A 19,942-nucleotide genomic window follows, 5' to 3' on the forward strand; every position below is an offset into this window, starting at 1 on the left:
ACAATCCTTCCAATATGGAAGTCTTCTTCCTCATTCCCTCAGGAGAGGTGGGCACTGTACTGGAAGGGAAAGGCCACTGGATAGTTAGTGTTTGTACATGTTTGGCCACCTCTCCATTTGAGAATGAGGTATGAGACCCCCTTTTTCAGGCTCTTGGGTGGTTCTAGTGGATGGAGGTCTACATGGATCCCAGTCACTTCAGTGGAGAATGATCATACATGGGTGCTCCACTCTCCATCAAGAATGGGGAACGGGAGTACCATGATTTGGGGCTCTGTTTCCCAATCTTTTGGACGTGTCTGTCTGATTCACATGGCATCATGTATATTCTGCATACTCTAGGGAGTACAGAGATGGCAGCGTCGCTGGGGCATGTGAGAAGGAGAGGCTTCAGATCAGGCTCCCCGCTTCCTACGCGAACCCCCATCCATCGCAAACAAGGGTGACGACTGGACCAAAAAGAGAAGTCGGTGGTCGTAAAATTAGCGCAAACATTGGTGGATACCCCATTTTCAGTTTTGCTATGGCACCTCATTACTCTACGTCCACCCCTGTGTGTACGCAGCAACAGTTCAAAAAACATCAGACAAATCTGTCATTTTTGGGGTGATCAACGTTCCCCCGACACATACTAATCATGAATAATCTGCATGGAATGGACATCATATAAGCATTAGACATTGCAAATGTAAAGCACGAGCTGTCGGAGCACCAATATGCCCTGAACCCCAGCTTTCCCGAAGCCCGATACAGGAGCCGGGGGGGGGGCATAGCTTGACTGATTTGCCATTCAGGAATGCAGGTAAGGTGGGTAACCACCTCGGCAGGAGTTGTGACAGTGGCTATATGGACTGTCACTCAGCTTTCCTAGAAACGGATAGGGCTGAGCAGCTCGTCAGAAGAGGATGACTCAAGGACTTATATTTACAGTTTTTTCGCGATTATTCTGTCCTGATGTAACATTTCCATACAGCATCAGTCACAACTCTGCAAACCTCACCTGACCTCAGTCTGCGCACACACACCACACGGAGCGATAACCATTGGGGTATTCGCACAACAGTCCACATATCTGAACGTAGCGCTGCACGCGGCACATTACACATTTCATGGCATGATCTGCTCGTAGAGCCATACACAGCGGGGCCGACGACAAGTCGACTCCTTCTATAGGAACAGATTTCTATACAATTATCTCTGGTAACATGGTGAAATCGACGATATTTAAAGCAACAGTATACATTTAATTGCACCAACCCGTCAGCAGTATTCCAGAAATCTAGCAATACCTGCTCCCCTTCATAGGCCTCTCCTGTGTTCGCTCCATGTAGATTGCAAGCTGTTGAGCACAGGGGCAGTTAGTGAGTGCACGAGTTGCCCCTCCATGTGTACTGCGCAGTTGTGTATGTTGGTGCCGGGGGTGTGTACACGCAGGGGATCCCACAGGAGGGGGGTGTGCGTATCTTTGTATGTCTGTGTGTTCAATGTCTTTCCCGTCCACCTCCGTGATCAATGGCTTCATATGTGTCTCATGTAGCGTGTCGCCTGAGCTCCCCCCCCCCGGTCCCCTTCGGCTGGATCGTTACATAGATACGCGTGTGTACGTGTGTAAATCTCTTTACACCTCCAGCTCAATCTCGGCTCGCGAATCTCTGGAAGGATCCAGAACGAGCGCAGCGGCACCCACCTAACAAAAGGATTCGGGGGCGCAGGAGGCTGCGATTCCTCATGTGTCTCTCTCTCTCTGTCTCTCGCCTTTAAATTTGCAGCATTCCAGACCCCTCCGGAGGAGACGTTCGCAATCATCCAGGGCCAAGCGGAACATCGCCGTGGGAGCCCCGACGAATCATCGTGCCTAGGGTTTTCTGTGCCTGCGATGCTGGCTCGGGCCAAAAGGAAAAGGGGGTGCGGGAGAAACCAGCCACACGGCAGAAAGAATGAAAAAAAAAAAGCTTTTTTCTTTTTTTGCTTTTTTTTTTTTAATCCGTTGTGCAGTGAAAATCCCACAAAAGACGAAAAAAATGTTTTTTTTACCTCCTCCTCCCCCCCTCCTAAACTGCTCCCTCCCTCCCCCCTCCTGCTGGTTACTCCCCCTGCCTTGTTACCTCCCTCTCTTTCTCTGCGTCTCTCTGTCTGTCTAACCCTCCCTCTCTCACCTCTCTCTCTCTCTCTCTGTTACTTGAGGTCTCAGAAGTACTGGTTGAGGGGGTCTCGCAGACACAGGCATACAGATTTAGTAGGGTGGGGGGGGGGGTCTTGCAAAGTTGGGTTTTTTGGGCCTAAGATGTCTCCTCCATATGTAAAAGAAGGAGGAGAGAGAGGTCACAGCGACAGAACTGTTTTCATTCTCCCTCTAGCTGTCTCTCCCCCTCCTCGCTTCTCTCCCCCCCTGCTCTTCCTGTAATTTCTAACACAAAAGGGGGGGGGGGATTTATCTGCAGGACTAGAAAGTAACTGTGTGTGTGCTAGGTATTACACTGGATGTATGCGTGCATGGCGTGTGCAAGGCCTGCTTCTCACCAGCTGCATACAATAAACAATACCAAATTCTAAAAATAATGCTGCATCACTTCCCCCGAGCTAGGGAGTAGTGTATAGTGCATACGGCCTGCAAGCGTCCGTACCTGTGAGGGCCCCGCGATGGTCGTACTCCTGTAGTGAAATCCTCAGGCACCAGATGCAACTGCAACCTCTGCACCCACTACAGAGACACCCCTGGCCAGCAGTATGAAATTGCAGATGAAAAGGAACCCGTCATTTAGTTTTGGGGGCCCCCTTACTACCAGCATGCCGTTATGCAGCTGGGGTTTAGGGTTCCAAACTTGCCCCTAGCAAACCCATGCGCCGTGCAAAAGATAAATGAATGAAATTCAGACTCGGGGCTCATTAACACGGCCGATACCTCGCCGCGGCCGTATTGCAGCCCGCACTTGAATGGGTCCGGAAAACCGGAGATGCGGTGCGGAAGCACGGATCGGAACCCCACAGAAGCACTGCGATGTGCTTCCGTGGTGTTTCTGGCCGTGCCTCCGCACCGCAAAAAAAGTAGTGCACGCATTACTTTTTCGCGGTGCGGATCGCGGACACCATTCAAGTAAATGGGTCCGTGATCCGCATGCGGCTGCCCCATGGTCGGTGCCCGTGCATTGCGGACCGCAGCACGGGCCCATTACGTTCGTGGGCATGAGCCCTTACTGGGAGAGAAGTCCACGACTCTTCTCTAGTGGTATCAGGAGCATGTGCATGATGGAGCCACGGTTACACGGGCGTAGCTATAGGGGAAGCGGCTGTTTTGGGGCCCAAACTCAGCAGGGGCCCACCCAGGAGGAGGACTAAAAGATATTATTGTCTGGATTTCCCCCCCCCAGCAATATTATACATGACATTACATACAGTGAGACTATAGGAAACGGACGGAGCGGCTGACGGGCCTTGTCTGGGAGAGCGATCTTGAATAGCCACAGGAATCGGGGTTGAATGGGATGAGGGGGTTGTGCAGAAGTTTCTGGGGGAGGGGGGGTCAATCAGAAATTTGCTGTGGGGCCCAGTCATTTCTAGTTACACCACTATGAGGATGGTACACCTCCCTTCACAAGCAAGGCGTACCATCTTTGGCTTCATCCGCACATTGTCCATGCGCCTGTTGTTGCTGGAGAAGAGTCCAGGACTCTTCTCACAGCAAGTTTGAATTTAATTTCCTTTCTTTTTTTTTTCCAGGGAAGGATGGGTTTGCTACAGGCATTTTTGGGACTCTAAACCCTGGTAGTATAACAGCAGGGTGGTGGTTTAGTGGTTCCAAACCAGGTGATAGGTACCCATTAAAGGGGTATTCCCATCAGTTCATCTTCAATGGGGTCCAAACCCTGTTGATCCTGAGACCTGGGAAGTGGTGCCCAGGCTGCGTATGGCTTGGCCGTATTCAGTTGGTAGTGGCCATACCTTCCACAGTGCCGGGAAAACAGGGGACACTGTGATAGATCACCACTTCATCGGCGGCAGGATTGGTGGAGTCACCACAGGTCAGACACCCACTGATCACCACTTCATAAGACGGGGATACCTGTTTCATTTTAATAATCACCCCAAAATTTGGCACCACGATTCATTCTTGGACTCTGCCCCCACAAGAGGACTGTGGTGCAAATTCATGGAATTTAGCATTTAATAATAAAAAAAAATCATTCTTACTTCTATAGCACCAGCGTATTCCACCGCGCTGTGCAGAGACGGTCATCTCTGCAAAGTAATCAACACTGAGGAGGGTAACTATGATCTCACGGAGGGATATGGGGAACCTGGAGGTTTGGAGGGGATTGACGTTCGCATGAAGTTCCACGTGCAAAATGTAAGGTGACGTACAATTGTATAATAAAAGGTAAAATACTGTGGAAAATGGCAGCTGAAGAAGACTTGGGGACAATAAACGAAGCTTTAGTGACCAATGCCAGGCAGCTGCTGCCAAGGCTAATAAAATAGTGGCATGCACCAAAAGAGGCATAGATGCTCTTGGGAAGAATATGGTTTTGCCTCTAAATCATGTTGGCCCACAAATGCAGTCCTGTGTACAAGAAGGACATAGGAGTACATGAGCGGGGGCAGAGGAGGACAACCAAGGTAAGGGAAAAAAAACTGATTAAGGGGCGATCTAATTACAAATTACAGATATATGAAAGGACAGTACAGAGATCCGTCTAATGGTAGTTATATCTAGGCCTGTGATCATGACGTCCTCTGTGTCTGGAGACCATCGTTATAGACAGGATTCTTTACTGTAAGAGCAGTGAGACTATGGAGCGCTCTGCCACAGTGGTTGTGATAGTTGATTCGTTGTACAAGTTCATAAGGGGCCCGGATGCCTTTCGCGACTGTAAAAATATCACAGGTTATTGGCACTAGATTTCTGGAGAGGGATTCATTCTGAGTGGGGAAGGAATTTTTCTCCCTTAATATGGGGTAATTGGCATCCCCTCATAGAGGTTATTTTCCTTCCTCTGAATCAACACGGTAGGATCGCAGGTTGGACTTCATGGACCTGTGTCTATTCCAGCCTTACAAACCATGTAACTACAGGATATCATGCCGGTGCCTGTCCCGGTTGGGGCTCACAGGCTCAGTCCCAAAGTAACCGATCAGTATATTTTTGGAGTGTGGGAGGAAACGAGGGAAAAGCACGAAAACACAGGAGAACATACAAACTCCGTGCAGATGTTGCCTTTGGAATAAGAATCCAGGACCCTAATCTGGTAATTATTTCCAGCACAGAAATATAATCTAATACTTCTGTAAGTACGGTATTATTATTTGGGAATCATATCACAGTATTATGTGAGCTCCTTACGGTGGTGGTATTTTGCTGCAGAGTAGTCCAGCTCCTTATTGTGGCACGATTTGGGTTTGATATGCCAGGATATAATTATCAGAAAACGTCTAAAAATGGTGTATAGGGAGGCCCTATTTTGCAAGTTGCCCAGGGCACCATGAGGCCCTGGATTATATGGAAAGTAGGGTCTGCCGGCACCTGCCATGTCTGTTGTTGGCACTGTATGGGATCTCTGTATTGGGGTTCCTATGTGACATTGTCTGGGGTATAAATGACTAGAGACATTTAGTGACTCTAGCTGGCACTAAATGGGGTCTGTAGCTGTCATTGTATGGGCCTGTAGCTGGAACTCTGTGGGGCCTCTGGCTGGCACTGTATGGGGCCTCTGGCTGGCACTGTATGGGGCCTCTGGCTGGCACTGTATGGGGCCTCTGGCTGGCACTGTATGGGGCCTCTGGCTGGCACTGTATGGGACCTCTGGCTGGCACTGTATGGGACCTCTGGCTGGCACTGTATTTGGGGTCTCTGGCTGGCACTGTATTTGGGGTCTCTGGCTGGCACTGTATTTGGGGTCTCTGGCTGGCACTGTATTTGGGGTCTCTGGCTGGCACTGTATTTGGGGTCTCTGGCTGGCACTGTATTTGGGGTCTCTGGCACTGTATTTGGGGTCTCTGGCTGGCACTGTATTTGGGGTCTCTGGCTGGCACTGTATTTGGGGTCTCTGGCTGGCACTGTATTTGGGGGCTCTGGCTGGCACTGTATTTGGGGTCTCTGGCTGGCACTGTATTTGGGGTCTCTGGCTGGCACTGTATTTGGGGTCTCTGGCTGGCACTGTATTTGGGGTCTCTGGCTGGCACTGTATTTGGGGTCTCTGGCTGGCACTGTATTTGGGGTCTCTGGCACTGTACACACAGAACATTTTAGCAAGTGCTAGCATTTATTCTCTGTTGTGATAATATAATTTGTCTTACTCGGCATGCTGTCACTGGCATTATATAGTGGTCTCACTCTGACTGGCACATGTATAGAAAGAAGTATGTTAAGATGGCGCTGACTATGGCTAATGAATGTTGCTATCAGTGTAAGGGCTCATGCACACCTGTGCACCCTGTGCCAGTGCTGCAGACTGCTACTGCACAGGCACCAGCCGTGTACCCGCCGTCTGTGGATACAGTCCGCACCGCAAAAAATAAAACATGTTTTCTTTTTTTGGGGTGTGGAAGCACGGACCGAAATCCCACAGAAGTCCTGCATAGTGGTCCGTGCCTCCACTCCGTATCTTGCAGATTGCGAACCCATTCAAGTGAATTGGACTGCATCTGTGATATGGAGCGCACACGTTCATGTGCAGGAGCACTTACAGGGGGAATAATTATGGCTGGCAATTTTACAGAGGCATCAAGTATGGCTGCTAATGTTCTGCAGCCACCGATGTAATGGAGGCAGTGTTACCGCTATTGATGTAATGGAGGCACAAGCTGTTTCTCAATGTTCTGGGGAAGGGGGGGGGGGGGGGGGGTGGAATAACTATGGCTGGCAATTTTACATCAGCATTGACTATGGCTGTCAGTGTTTATGGAGGTATCGACTGGATGCTAATCTAATGGAGGTACTGACTTGCTATCCATGTTACAGGGGAATAACTATGACTGGCAGTTTTACATAGACTGCAATGACTCAGTTACTAATGTTATGGAGGTACTGACTGTGGCTGGCAATGTTATGGAGGTACTGACTGTGGCTGGCAATGTTATGGAGGCACCAACTACAATTGCTAAGGTTACGTAGGTAAGGAGGGTATCTGGTAATGTTATAAAGGCACTGACTATGGTTACTAATGTTATGGAGGTACTGAGTATGGTTACTACTACTGTTATGGAGGTACTGACAATGTTATGGCGGCAATGACTCAGTTACTAATGTTATGGAGGTACTGCTGTGGCTGGCAATGTTATGGATGCACCAACTACAATAGCTAAGGTGATGGAGGTATTGAGTGTATCTCGCAATGTTATGGAGGCACTGAGTACGGTTACTAATGTTATGGTGGCACTGAGTACGGTTACTAATGTTATGGAGGTACTGACAATGTTATGGAGGCACTGACTCGGTTATTAATGTTATGGAGGTAAGGAGGGTATCTCGCAATGTTATGGTGGCACTGAGTACGGTTACTAATGTTATGGAGGCACTGAGTACAGTTACTAATGTTATGGAGGCACTGAGTACAGTTACTAATGTTATGGAGGTACTGACAATGTTATGGAGGCACTGACTCGGTTATTAATGTTATGGAGGTAAGGAGGGTATCTGGCAATGTTATGGAGGCACCAACTACAATTGTTAAGGTTATGGAGGTAAGGAGGGTATCTGGCAATGTTATAGGGGGACCAACTATGTCTGGTAATGTTATAGAGGCGCTGACTGTGGTTGCTAATGTTTTGGAGGCAATAGCGTGGCTGGCAATGTTATGGGGGAACATCTATGGCTGGCAGTGCTACAGCGGCATCGACTATGGTTGCTAGTGTTATGGAGGTACTGCCTGTTGTCAGGGATTGCAGGGGATTACTGACTGGCGCTGCTCTTTTTTGAATCCTCTCTGCCACGCAGTGTAAAAAAAGAGATCACTTATAATACAGGTGGGCATTACGGATGCCATACTTACAGCCCAGCTCTTCTGACGTGTAGGGGGCTGAAGGAGGCAATGCAGGGGGCACCTCGCCCCCGATGCTCTGTCGGCCGCCCCCGATCCTCCCAGCACACGCACACACTGTTCCTATGATGCATATATTTTTTAACACACTGTCAGTACATTTAAATAGTGTCACCCTGACTAGGCCCCTGGCAGTCTGCCTGCCCCCCGCTCCTGCCGACTTCTTCACAGTGCGGCACGTGGATCAGAGGTATTCTGTATCCCACGTGCCCCCCCCCCCCCCCCCGCTGCTGCACCCCTCCCCCACACTGATAGAAATGTCAGGGATGGCCTGCTATTCTCCTGTCACTTCCCTGCATCTTCTCCATTAGTTGGATCTTATCCTCAGGCCTTTATTATATGGTGGACGGCAAAGCATTCCCTTCTGGAAGGAAGCCAGCGAGGAATCCTGTTACATGGGGGCGCCAGCTCCATCCGTAATTAAAGGGGACATGCTGTACATGGCATTGATACATTTAAAGGGAGTTTATACAAAACTGTGCCTCAGCAGTTTCAAGATCTCTGATTGCTGTCAGTGAATGGGACCATTATTGTTTACCTTTAGGGTCTGAAAACCATTATGGAACGGCAATGTATGTTCATGCAGGGCAGTGAACCTGTCATTAGGACGGGGCCTTTTAAAGGGGTTTCAAAAGGATAGGTCATCATCATCAGATCCCAGGCGGCCCCGCCGATCAGCTGCTAGAAGAGTCCTCGGCACTCCATGACCCCTTAGGCCTCTTCCCAGGCCAGTGACGTCACCATACATTGGTCAGGTGACCCAAGGCACAGCTCAGTCCCATTCCTGGGGTCCCGGGTGCAATACCATGCACAACCACTATACAATGTGCAGCGCTGTGCTTGGCAAGCTGTTAGGAGGCCGCAGCACCCACCAGAACGCATGGCCTCTTCTAACGGCCGATGGGCAAGGGGTGCCAGGAGTCAGACCCTGCTGATATGACATTGATAACTTATCCTGAGGACAGGCCATCATTATCAAATTCCTGGAGAACCCCTTTAAGTAAGAGCAATTATCGGAAGCTGCAAAGGATGTATAACAGATGCTTTTGCTAGTAAAAGTATATGCTCTATGTAAAGTACGGTAATGTGCCTGAAGCAGCGTGTCACCATGGCTCCAACTAGGGGAAGGTGACTGCATACATACTTATATTATTACACTGACTTCAATGAGGCCTGTATAAAGAGGCACGCTGTGAGCTCCCCCTAGTGGTGACTGCTACCAGCAAGAATTCTATGGCAGTAGGACAGGAGGAGTATTGTTTATTGGGGACATTCTGCTGTCACTATTGTTTGAGGGCGCAGTCTGTTTATTGGGGGGCGTTCTCCTGGCACAATTGATCGCTCTATTGTTTATGAAAGGAAAACTTCTATAACAATTCATTGTGGAGGGGGAGTCACTACATTCATGGCACCTGATGGAAGTACATTGCCTGTCATTATGGGGGTGCCGTGCATTATGATTAAATACTTAGCATAGCACTTAGGCTACTTTCACACTCGCGTTTGGTGCGGATCCGTTCAGATAATACAACCGTCTGCATCCGTTCAGAACGGATCCGTTTGTATTATCTTTAACATAGCCAAGACGGCTCCGTCTTGAACACCATTAAAAGTCAATGGAGGACAGACCCCTTTTCTATTATTGTGTCATAGAAAACGGATCCGTCCCCATTTATTTATTTATTTTATGCACTTATATAGCACTATTATATTCCGCAGCGCTTTACAGACATTAGCAACCAACTGTCCCCAGTGGGGCTCACAATCTAAGGTCCCTATCAGGATGTCTTTGGAGTGTGGGAGGAAACCGGAGAACCCGGAGGAAACCCACGCAAACACGGCATTGTGTGCCAGAACGGATCCGTTTGGCTCAGTTTCGTCAGACAGGCACCAAAGCGGAATGGAGACGGAACGGCGGCAAACTGATGCGTTCTGAGCGAATCCTTTTCCATTCAGAATGCATTAGTGCCAAACTGATCCGTTTTGGACCGCGTGTGAGAGCCCTGAACGGATCTCACAAACGAAAAGCCAAAACGCCAGTGTGAAAGTAGCCTTAGTAGAATCTGTGGGTCACTTGTGGGATCTCCATAATGTAATAAACTGCCCCCGGCCGCCCCTGTAGGTCCTTGATTATCAACCTGTGGTGTATACAGAGAGGACGTGCAGTATTCTCTGTCATACAGCAGGTGGCGATATTAAACTATAAGTGGTGCAGGGGAAAATGCAGATAAGACATGTAGAACACACATTGGCTGAGGATGAGCAGCAAATGCTGAGACTGGTAATCATAGGGGGGGAGAGGAGGAAGGCTAGGCTACCGGCACACGTTGCGGATTACGTACGGTTTTTCCACATGGATGTTTATACGGAAAAACCACAGCATAATACAGTACCAGCAAAGGGAATGAGATTTGCCAAATCTTCTGAAAACGTAGCATTTTTTAAGTGCGGAAATTGACCTGCAAGTAAAAATTATCTCCAGCTATACACTGCTGGAGCGTTACCTGTCAGCTGTATAGACGTATACTAGCAGGCAGGGAGCAGGAGAGCCGTTAGGCCCCTTTCACACGAGCAAGTTTTCCGCGCGGGTGTAATGCGTGACGTGAACACATAGCCCCCGCACTGAATCCTGACCCATTCATTTTCACTCATCAGTTCTGCGTTGCGTCCGTGTTCTATAGGCCTCATGCACACGAACGTATTTTGTAACTGTGTCTGTTCCGTTTTTTGTTTTTTTTGCGGATAGGATGCGGACCCATTCATTTCAATGGGTCTGCAAAAAATGTGGACAGCACACCGCGTGCTATCCGCAACCGTATGTCCGTTCCGTAGCCCCGCAAAAAAAATAGAACATGTCCTATTCTTGTCCGTTTTAGGCATTGTTACAATAGATCCGCAAAAAAAAAAAAACGATGACATACGGATATCATCCGGGTTTTTTTGCGGATCCGCAATTTGCGGACTGCAAAACACATACTGTCGTGTGCATGTAGCCATATTCTGCGTTTTTCACGCAGCCCTGGCCCCATAGAAGTGAATGGGGCTTCAGTGAAGCAAGTGCGGATGCAATGCGTTTTTCACTGATGGTTGCTAAGAGATGTTGTTTGTAAACCTACAGTTTTTTATCACGCGCGCTCAAAGCGCATTGTACCCGCGCAGAAAAAAACTGAACTTGCTTGCAAAATGGTGCGAGTTTCACTGAACGCATCCGGAGCCGATCCGTCACGCTCGTGTGAAAGGGGCCTTATGCTCTGAACCAGGCATGCTCAACCTGCGGCTCTCATAGCTGTTGCAAAACTACAACTCCCATCATTCCCTGACAGCCTACAGAAGGGCATGGTGGGAGTTGTAGTTTTACAACAGCTGGAGAGACGCAGGTCGAGCATCCGTGCAGTCTGAACCAAAGAAACATTGATGAATAAAAGCAAGCCTTGACACAGGTGATAGAGACAGATCTCCATTTACTATTTGCAGTGATTTCCAAAAACGGAGCACTGAAGCCCTGGAACCTGCAGAGTATTACAGGCTAGGCTCTCCCCTTATGGCACCTGCAGAACATCGCGGCAAGGTATGCTCTCCCCTTATGGCACCTGCATACTATTAATGAATACATCTCCCTCCTTCTAATACCAGCAGATGGTTCACACCAACCAACCTGCATCACTTATGGGGTATTTTAGAACAGCACAACCTACCTTCTAACCCTAGTAGGGTATTTTAAGATGGTTACCTTCGTTTTTGACACCTGCAGAATATTCTAAGATGGTGACTACAGATGGCACCAACAGAATATTACAGGATAGGCTCCCGTATGGCAGAGTACTGCAATAGAGAACGCCTGGTCCAGGACCTGCAGAGTATTTCCCAAGGCTGTCGTCCCCCTCCCTCCCCCAATTGATGTGTGCAGAGTATTACTCGGTGTTAGGCATTGTTCACTGTGATGACAGTTTTTACAGTTCATCCCGCTGTACCAGTGGAGGACGTTTTTCTTTGGCGAGTACATGAACATTGGGGATTGTTTTAGGACTCGGCGATCTGAAAGAGAGAAGAAGATTGTTGTGTGACCAACCTCGAATCCTTCGACCTCATACGCAACGTGTGAACCTCTGTCGTCTGCTTTGTACTTACCCCGTCCTCCATTCTCGACCTTTGTGTCTCCGCAGCCTCGGTTCTTTCTTCCTCCTCAAAAAAATCCTTATCGAGTCTCTCCAGATGAGGCAGAGCAATCAGAGTCTCCAGGCGGTAACCGTCCTCCTCCTCGCAGGGGTTCTCCCGTAAAACCAGCGCCCGCAGCATGGGCAGGACCTTGAGCTTCTCCACCTCCTGCAGTCTGGGTATGAGGTTACCTCTACACAGGGGTACACAGGGGTGAAGGGAGCGGAGGGAATACCAGGACCTTTGGGTGAGAGACTATCGACTAGGTCATACGAACCTGAGATTGAGGTACTGCAGGGCCCGCATGTTTCCTGAGAGCCCATTCAGAGTCTCCAGCTGGTTATCCCTCAGGTGAAGGCTGGTCAGATGAACCAGGTTCTCTAGTCCTTCCAACGTCGTCATGTTATTCTGGGCCTGGAGGATTTACAGTGAGATACAAAAATCCTGATCAATCAGTTACCAGTGATAATACAACATATGTACCAGTCTAATCAACAGATCATACCGTACGAGGTATATGACCTAGTGACTAATATGGTACAGTATTGTAGGCATGCTCAGGGAGGAGGTGAGCTGTGTCCATCAATGTTGTCAACGGTGGATCCTGTGTTACTTTCCTTCAGTTTTATAATAGAGGTGTTACCTGTCATTGTAATCTTGCTGGTGATGATAATGAGATGACTACTGACCCTGCCTCCTGTGTACACAGCACATGCTGAATAGTGGCAGGAATTGTCAGTTATTTGTGAGGGACCAGTGTAAAAACTGTAAGGCTGGTTTCACATGGGCGTTGCGGGAAAATGCGTGATTTTTCCGCGCGAGTGCAAAGCGTTTTAATGCGTTTTGCACGCGCGTGAGAAAAATCGGCATGTTTGGTACCCAGACCCGAACTTCTACACAGAAGTTCGGGATCGGTGTTGTGTAGATTTTATTATTTTCCCTTATAACATGGTTATAAGGGAAAATAATAGCATTCTTAATACAGAATGCAAAGTAAAATGTCCATTGAGGGGTTAAAAATAATAAACAAATTTAACTCACCCCATCCACTTGATCGCATAGCGGATCTCCTCTTCTTTCTACTTTCTTCAGGACCTGGCTAAAGGACATTTGATGACGTCACTGCGCTCATCACATGGTCCATCACCATGGTGATGGACCATGTGATGAGCGCAGTGACGTCACCACAGGTCCTTTTCATCAAAAAAGAAAGAAGACATGCCAGGCTGAGTGTTCAAGTGGATTAAGGTGAGTTTATTAATTGTTTTTTTATTTTTTAACCCCTCCATCACTATTTTACTAAGCATTCTGTATTAAGAATGCTATTATTTTCCATTACCATGTTATAAGGGAAAATAATAAAGATCGGGTCCCCATCCCGATCGTCTCCTAGCAACCATGCGTGAAAATCGCACCGCATCCGCACTTGCTTGCGGATGCTTTCAATTTTCATGCAGCCCCATTCACTTCTATGGGGCCTGCGTTTCATGAAAACACACAATATAGAGCATGCTGCGATTTTCACGCAACGCACAAGTGATGCATGAAAATCACCGCTCATGTGCACAGACCCATTGGAGTAAATGGGTCCGGATTCAGTGCGGGTGCAATGCGTTCACCTCACGCATTGCACCCGCACGGAATTCTTGCCCGTGTGAAAGAGGCCTAAGAGATCACAATGTATTTTACGGCAAATAGGAAAAAAAACCTAAAAGAAACATGTAATAATAATAGATCATTTTTAAAGATATATTACCTTTAGGAAGGAAAAAATCTGGCGTTGCTGCTCAGGGAATCCAGAGATAAAAAGGAAGTGAAGGGGGAAGATTTATATCAGGCATGCTCAACGTGCGGCCCTCCAGCTGTTGCAACACTACAACTCCCATCATTCTCTGACAGCCTACAGCTATCATCCTTCAGAAGGGCATCGTGGGAGTTGTAGTTTTACAACAGCTGGAGGGCCGCAGGTTAAGCATCCCTGATTTATATGGTTGCACCCACTATCCTAAAATAATGACTGACCCCTTTGCATCATGACATAACTTTGCATCCTGGCAAGTAATGATAAAGGAGCTTTTATCCGCTTCGGACCACGCAGTTCAATAGACCCATTACAGCGTGTAGAGGCAACAGAGGGGCCACCGAGCTGCAGCAACTAGTGACTGCCGAAGAACTGGCAGGCAACATACAGAGATGCCCACTGGTTTTAATGGGTGCTACATTACCAGTGCAGAAAAATCAACCAGTCAGTTACCCCAGCTGCGAGGTAATAGCTGCGGACCTGCGTACATGGAATGTATCATCAGAAAATGGCTTCGTTTTTAAAACAAGTTTTCTATGACAAATGTATATTTTAAACAGTTTTGGTGATGTTTTCTTATTTGCCATGACATCTATAATGGCAAAACAAGCTTATGTCAGTGGTAAAATTGGCAGTCAGGATCGGTCAGAGACAGTGATGGCCAGTTCGCAGTGTTCGCCCGTGAACACATGCGGGCTGCCATCTTGTCTCACAAGTCCGGCGATGCACAGCCCTTACCTGTGCCAGTGCCGGGAGACGGTCTGAAGCAAATGCGGTCACCGGGAGCAGGCAGTTCCGAGAACAGCCCGATGAAGGCCCCCGGCGGCTGTTCTCGGAACGGCCTGCTCCCGGTGACCGCACTTGATTTTAGACCGGCTCCCGTCACTGGCACAGGTAAGGGCTTACCTGTGCATCGCCGGACTTGTGAGACAAGATGGCAGCCCGCGTGTGTTCGCGGGTGAACACTGCGAACTGGCCATCACTGGTCAGAGATCCAAGAATCAAAGGAGTAGTTGAGAACACACTTGTGAGGCAGGAGGACCAATTACAGATGTCACTCGTTTAAATATCCCGCTGTAAAGAAGTAAGGGACACCGGTGCAAAGCCTGATTGGCCCAGCAGTTCTAAAGTCAGCAAACACAGCACGCCCGCACTGGCCTGTGTCCCTGTACACTGTTTTCGACAGGGCTGGATGCCACGGCGACGGTGCACCACCGACTGCACCGCCACGGGGAAGGGGGCTCACCGTGGGAGTACATGACAATATGCTACCGTGTTCTGTAGATCTCTTCTCAGCAGTTATCTCATTATCATCACAGTCGGGGTTACAATGACGAATAACACCTATATATGGACAACACGGAATCCACCATTAAAAATAGGCGATGGTTGCAGCTCACCGCCTCCCCCTCCCTGCACCATTGCCCGTGTACAGGTGGCAGAGCATGCCCACAACACTCTCCCATAGAAGTGAAGGAACATCTCCTCTTTGGTGCCCAGGGTCATGTGGCTGCTGTAAAGCATATGTATGAATGCTGGCTGCCCACATAATCATCCAAAATGGATGAATGCCACATATTGACTGCATAGTGCGAGCGTCCAGGAGTCAAGCAGACGACACAGCACCAGGAGGACCAAGCCCAGTAAAACCTGCCACTCACCAGGTAAAGCTCCCGCAGGTTGGGCAGGTAGAGGCCGGCGGTGCTCGGCAGTTTATTCCCTCGTAGCTCCAGTGTGTGCAGGCTATTCAGCTTGGAGCACTCCAGACTTTCCAAGGTACGGAGCTCATTACCTACAGCCCAGACAGAGGAGACACAAAAACATGAAGCACAGGACAAACTCGCCCCACCCCAATCCCACCCTCTGCTTCTGGGATAGCTGGGTGACCATGATAGGACTGCTATTTAAGCTCCCATGGGGGTTGTCATTCAGCCTCCCCGGACCCCTGAATGGAACATCTGTCTAGTTGTGCATTAATACTAATGCAAAAGAGGAATCACTGGAACACAAAGCAGATCCGCCATTCAAGATTGAAGGAAAGCTGGGTTATAGCCGAACAGAAGATGTGATAGCCACCATACTAACTGTCACCCAGCTTTCCCAGATCAGGCTGACTCTGTGATTATTTTTTTTCATCATAGAGGTCATTTTCTGTGATCTGATGATCAGCACCGACCTATGAGATTGAGAGTCTCCAGTCTCGGGTGTGCCACTCCCTGCAGGTTCTGCATACGGTTCTGGGCCAGGCTTGCTTGTTGTAGGTAAGGCAGCTCCCCCAGTCCACCGACACTGACCAGCTGGTTCTGGTCTACACGCAGACTCAGCAGGTGAGTGAGGGGTCCCAGCGCAGACAGCTCTCGAAGGGAATTCTGGGACAAATCCACATAGCGGAGGTGTATGAAAGACTCCAGGATTGAGATGTCTGTGAGCTCCCTGCAGGAGAAGTACAACATGGCTACTTCACAAAGTACTTACATGTATGATACATAGGTCAACTCGTACACTATTTATTTCATCTAAATAAAAGTTTAGTCACTGCGTACATACATTACTTATCCTGTACTGATCCTGAGTTACATCCTGTATTATACTCCAGAGCTGCACTCACTATTCTGCTGGTGCAGTCACTGTGTACATACATTACTTATCCTGTACTGATCCTGAGTTACATCCTGTATTATACTCCAGAGCTGCACTCACTATTCTGCTGGTGCAGTCACTGTGTACATACATTACTTATCCTGTACTGATCCTGAGTTACATCCTGTATTATACTCCAGAGCTGCACTCACTATTCTGCTGGTGCAGTCGCTGTGTACATACATTACTTATCCTGTACTGATCCTGAGTTACATCCTGTATTATACTCCAGAGCTGCACTCACTATTCTGCTGGTGGAGTCACTGTGTACATACATTACTTATCCTGTACTGATCCTGAGTTACATCCTGTATTATACTCCAGAGCTGCACTCACTATTCTGCTGGTGCAGTCACTGTGTACATACATTACTTATCCTGTACTGATCCTGAGTTACATCCTGTATTATACTCCAGAGCTGCACTCACTATTCTGCTGGTGGAGTCACTGTGTACATACTTTACTTATCCTGTACTGGTCCTGAGTTACCGGTATATCCTGTATTATACTCCACTAGCAGAATAGTGAGTGCAGCTCTGGAGTATAATACAGGATGTAACTCAGGATCATCACAGGATAAGTAATGTATGTACACAGTGACTGCACCAGCAGAATAGTAAGTGCAGCTCTGGAGTATAATACAGGATGTAACTCAGGATCAGTACAGGATAAGTAATGTATGTACATGGTGACTGCACCAGCAGAATAGTGAGTGCAGCTCTGGAGTATAATACAGGATGTAACTCAGGATAAGTAATGTATGTACACAGTGACTCCACCAGCAGAATAGTGAGCGCAGCTCTGGAGTATAATACGGGATGTAACTAAGGATCAGTACAGGATAAGTAATGTATGTACACAGTGACTGCACCAGCAGAATAGTGAGTGCAGCTCTGGAGTATAATACAGGATGTAACTCAGGATAAGTAATGTATGTACACAGTGACTCCACCAGGGGAATAGTGAGCGCAGCTCTGAAGTATAATATGGGATTTATCTCATGATCAGTATGTAATAATAAAGTTACTGAGCTTTTTATGTGGGTTATATCTTTAAGTCTTACACAGGTGGAGAGGGGCGGGTAATTGCAGTGGCTGTGGTCTGAAGAACAGTTGACATGAACAGAGATTGATAACTCATAACCTGCAGCACAGATGACTGAACGTACTTGTCTTTAACTTCTAATTTGACGTAGGCATGAGCGAGACCGTTCCCAGTCTTACACAGCAGCGACAGTCCTTCCCTGAGCAGCTCCTCAGTCAGCGGCACATGAGGAGGCGGCTGAAACACAAAGGACAGAAAAAGGCTGAATCAGTGCTCAACAATCTGCCATTCAGGAGCCTGGAAAAGCTGTAAAGGCTCCATAGTGGTTGCACCCAGCTTTCCCAGAAACAGATAAAATGTACAGAATACAGTTTTGGACACTCTGATTTGATTTCTTGCTCCTGTGTCTGCTGATTCCCACCTCTCCGGAGCAGGTTCTCACCTCTTCTTTCTCAGGCTCCTCTTCTTCTCCCTCCTCTTCCTCCTTCTCCTCTGCCTTATCTTCTCCCTCTTCATCTCCTGCTTCTCCATCTTCATCTGCCTCTTCTAGAGGTTCTTCACCTTCCTGCTCCTCGTCCAGAACGTCGTCTTCAGCGTCAGACATCTGCAAAATAAAAATGTCGCGAGTGGGATGCCAGATTATAAGAAATTCCAAACTACTGGATGTTATATACGGGCAAGTGCATTCTAGGCAGTGGGGCCACAGCGCCTCATCTCCATTGGCTCTGACCTTATGTTGATGGGCAGTAGACACCATCGTTACAGTGTGCCCCACCGCTCAGCAGCATCCCTTTTGGAGCGCCAGTAGAGGAGACGCCATGAACATGAGCTGCAGACGCACCGCAAGAAGCTGATTAGCCAGATTACATCCTAGCAATCCAACATCAGTCTACTGTTGTCACATTATCTGAACCATCAGATGCCGGACTAAAGGACTTCTGTATATATCTGATCTGGAAAAAACATTTCCAAGTTTCCAAACCTACAGAATTCCCTAGAAAGAGCAGGGGTGCTCAAGTATTTTTAGTAAAGTTCCACATACCGGGGTCTGCTATTGAGTGAGGGTCCAAGAGGAAGAAAAAGGAAGAAGGGACAACACCAGTGGGGATAGCGCACTGCACAATATATTTTTTTTTACAATAAGCCATAACACTAATCCTGCCAAATCCCATTAGAGTGGAGAGCTCTGATACCGTATATCAGAGACATGGTAGGGGTATTAGGTCAGACCACCATATGGAGCCCATACAGTATGTGATAGAGGACGCTGGGACAGAAGTACATGTGGTGCCTAGCACACAGCGGCCATGCTGAGCGCCGGTCCGCAGGATGAAGCCGTCACTCACCTCTCCACCCGGTTCCAGGCGAAATACACTGGACCGGAAACCAGAAAAAGCGTTACTGGTTGCTATAGGAACTGCCGGAAGTGTATGAGCCGGGCTCCATGGCGACTTGCAATGGTCAGGTGACGCGCTGGCTCCGCCCACGGTCTGCTTTTAGTCAGGGACGGCGGCGGCCATTTTGTTTTACCTCAGCGGCGTCTGAAGTAGGTACTGGACGCGCTGTTCAGGGGAACCTGTCCTTACCCAACACTTACATGCATGTTATCTTATAGTATGGATATACTTAGTATGTATATCATATAGGATAGTGGAAGGCATTTATTGTCGGCCCTGGTATCTTTCATATCTTACAAGTCAGGTCGATGATTTCCCATATTTTTCAATGTACAAAAGGCGCAGAAAATATAAAAAAAGTAATGGAGACGAGCTGCTCTCGGATCTGAAAATCTGCCCACGTTTTCAGACATTGGTATTAATGGAAATGGCGGTGTTTATTATACCATTTATGGCAAGATTTTCATTGTAAGGGTACTTTCACACTAGCGTTAAGTGTGATCCGGTCGTCGGCCGGATCCGCCAATCAGCGTGACAACTGACAGCATTTGTAGGCGGATCCGTCTACAAATGCATTGCAAGAACGGATCCGTCTCTCCGCTTGTCATGCGGATGGACGGATCCGTCTTTTTCACAGTTTTCCCGGTCTGCGTATCCGTCCTTCAGTTGTTTTGCAATGCCAGATCTGGCACTAATGGAGGTCAATGGGAATAAATGCCGGATCTGTCATTTCGGCGACTGATCAGGCATTTTGGACGGACATAATACCGCAGCATGCTGCGGTATTATGTCCGGCCAAATCGCCTGACAGTGACTGAACAGAAGGCATACTGATGCAAACTGAACAGATTTCTATCCATTCAGAATGCATG

General features: G+C 48.1%; 2 protein-coding genes across 4 annotated transcripts in view; both read right to left on the reverse strand.

Annotated features, from left to right (window-relative positions):
• The window catches only part of ATN1 (atrophin 1), a 48,641-nt gene extending 40,615 nt beyond the window's left edge, over window positions 1–8,026 (reverse strand). For 2 of the 3 annotated variants that reach the window (XM_040436072.1, XM_040436069.1), the window contains exon 1: window positions 1,688–1,960. The gene's annotated coding sequence lies outside the window, so the exon portion shown is untranslated. Of the gene's footprint in view, window positions 1–1,687; window positions 1,961–7,985 lie in introns of those variants that run through there. The other variant, XM_040436070.1, reaches the window with a different exon arrangement.
• Window positions 8,027–11,494: 3,468 nt separating this feature from the next.
• On the reverse strand, window positions 11,495–19,063 carry LRRC23 (leucine rich repeat containing 23). The gene is made up of 8 exons (XM_040436453.1): window positions 19,020–19,063; window positions 18,116–18,277; window positions 17,798–17,910; window positions 16,166–16,422; window positions 15,651–15,781; window positions 12,466–12,602; window positions 12,162–12,381; window positions 11,495–12,068 (listed from the first exon to the last, which is right to left on the reverse strand). Exons 2-8 carry the CDS (start codon window positions 18,275–18,277, stop codon window positions 12,054–12,056), a joined length of 1,035 nt encoding a protein of 344 aa, XP_040292387.1. The 5' UTR covers window positions 19,020–19,063; the 3' UTR covers window positions 11,495–12,053.
• Window positions 19,064–19,942: the final 879 nt, after the last annotated feature.

Source organism: Bufo bufo, chromosome 6 (assembly GCF_905171765.1).
Source record: "Bufo bufo chromosome 6, aBufBuf1.1, whole genome shotgun sequence".
Taxonomy (NCBI): domain Eukaryota; kingdom Metazoa; phylum Chordata; class Amphibia; order Anura; family Bufonidae; genus Bufo; species Bufo bufo.

Bases quoted from the DNA above. Each gene is read 5' to 3' on its own strand.
- LRRC23 (XM_040436453.1), bottom strand. From the start codon at position 18,277: ATGTCTGACGCTGAAGACGACGTTCTGGACGAGGAGCAGGAAGGTGAA. The intron at 17,911-18,115 runs GTGAGAACCTGC...TTTGTGTTTCAG, and splicing joins AGGAGCCTGAGAAAGAAGAG to CCGCCTCCTCATGTGCCGCT. The intron at 12,603-15,650 runs GTGAGTGGCAGG...TAAATCCTCCAG, and splicing joins ACCTGCGGGAGCTTTACCTG to GCCCAGAATAACATGACGAC.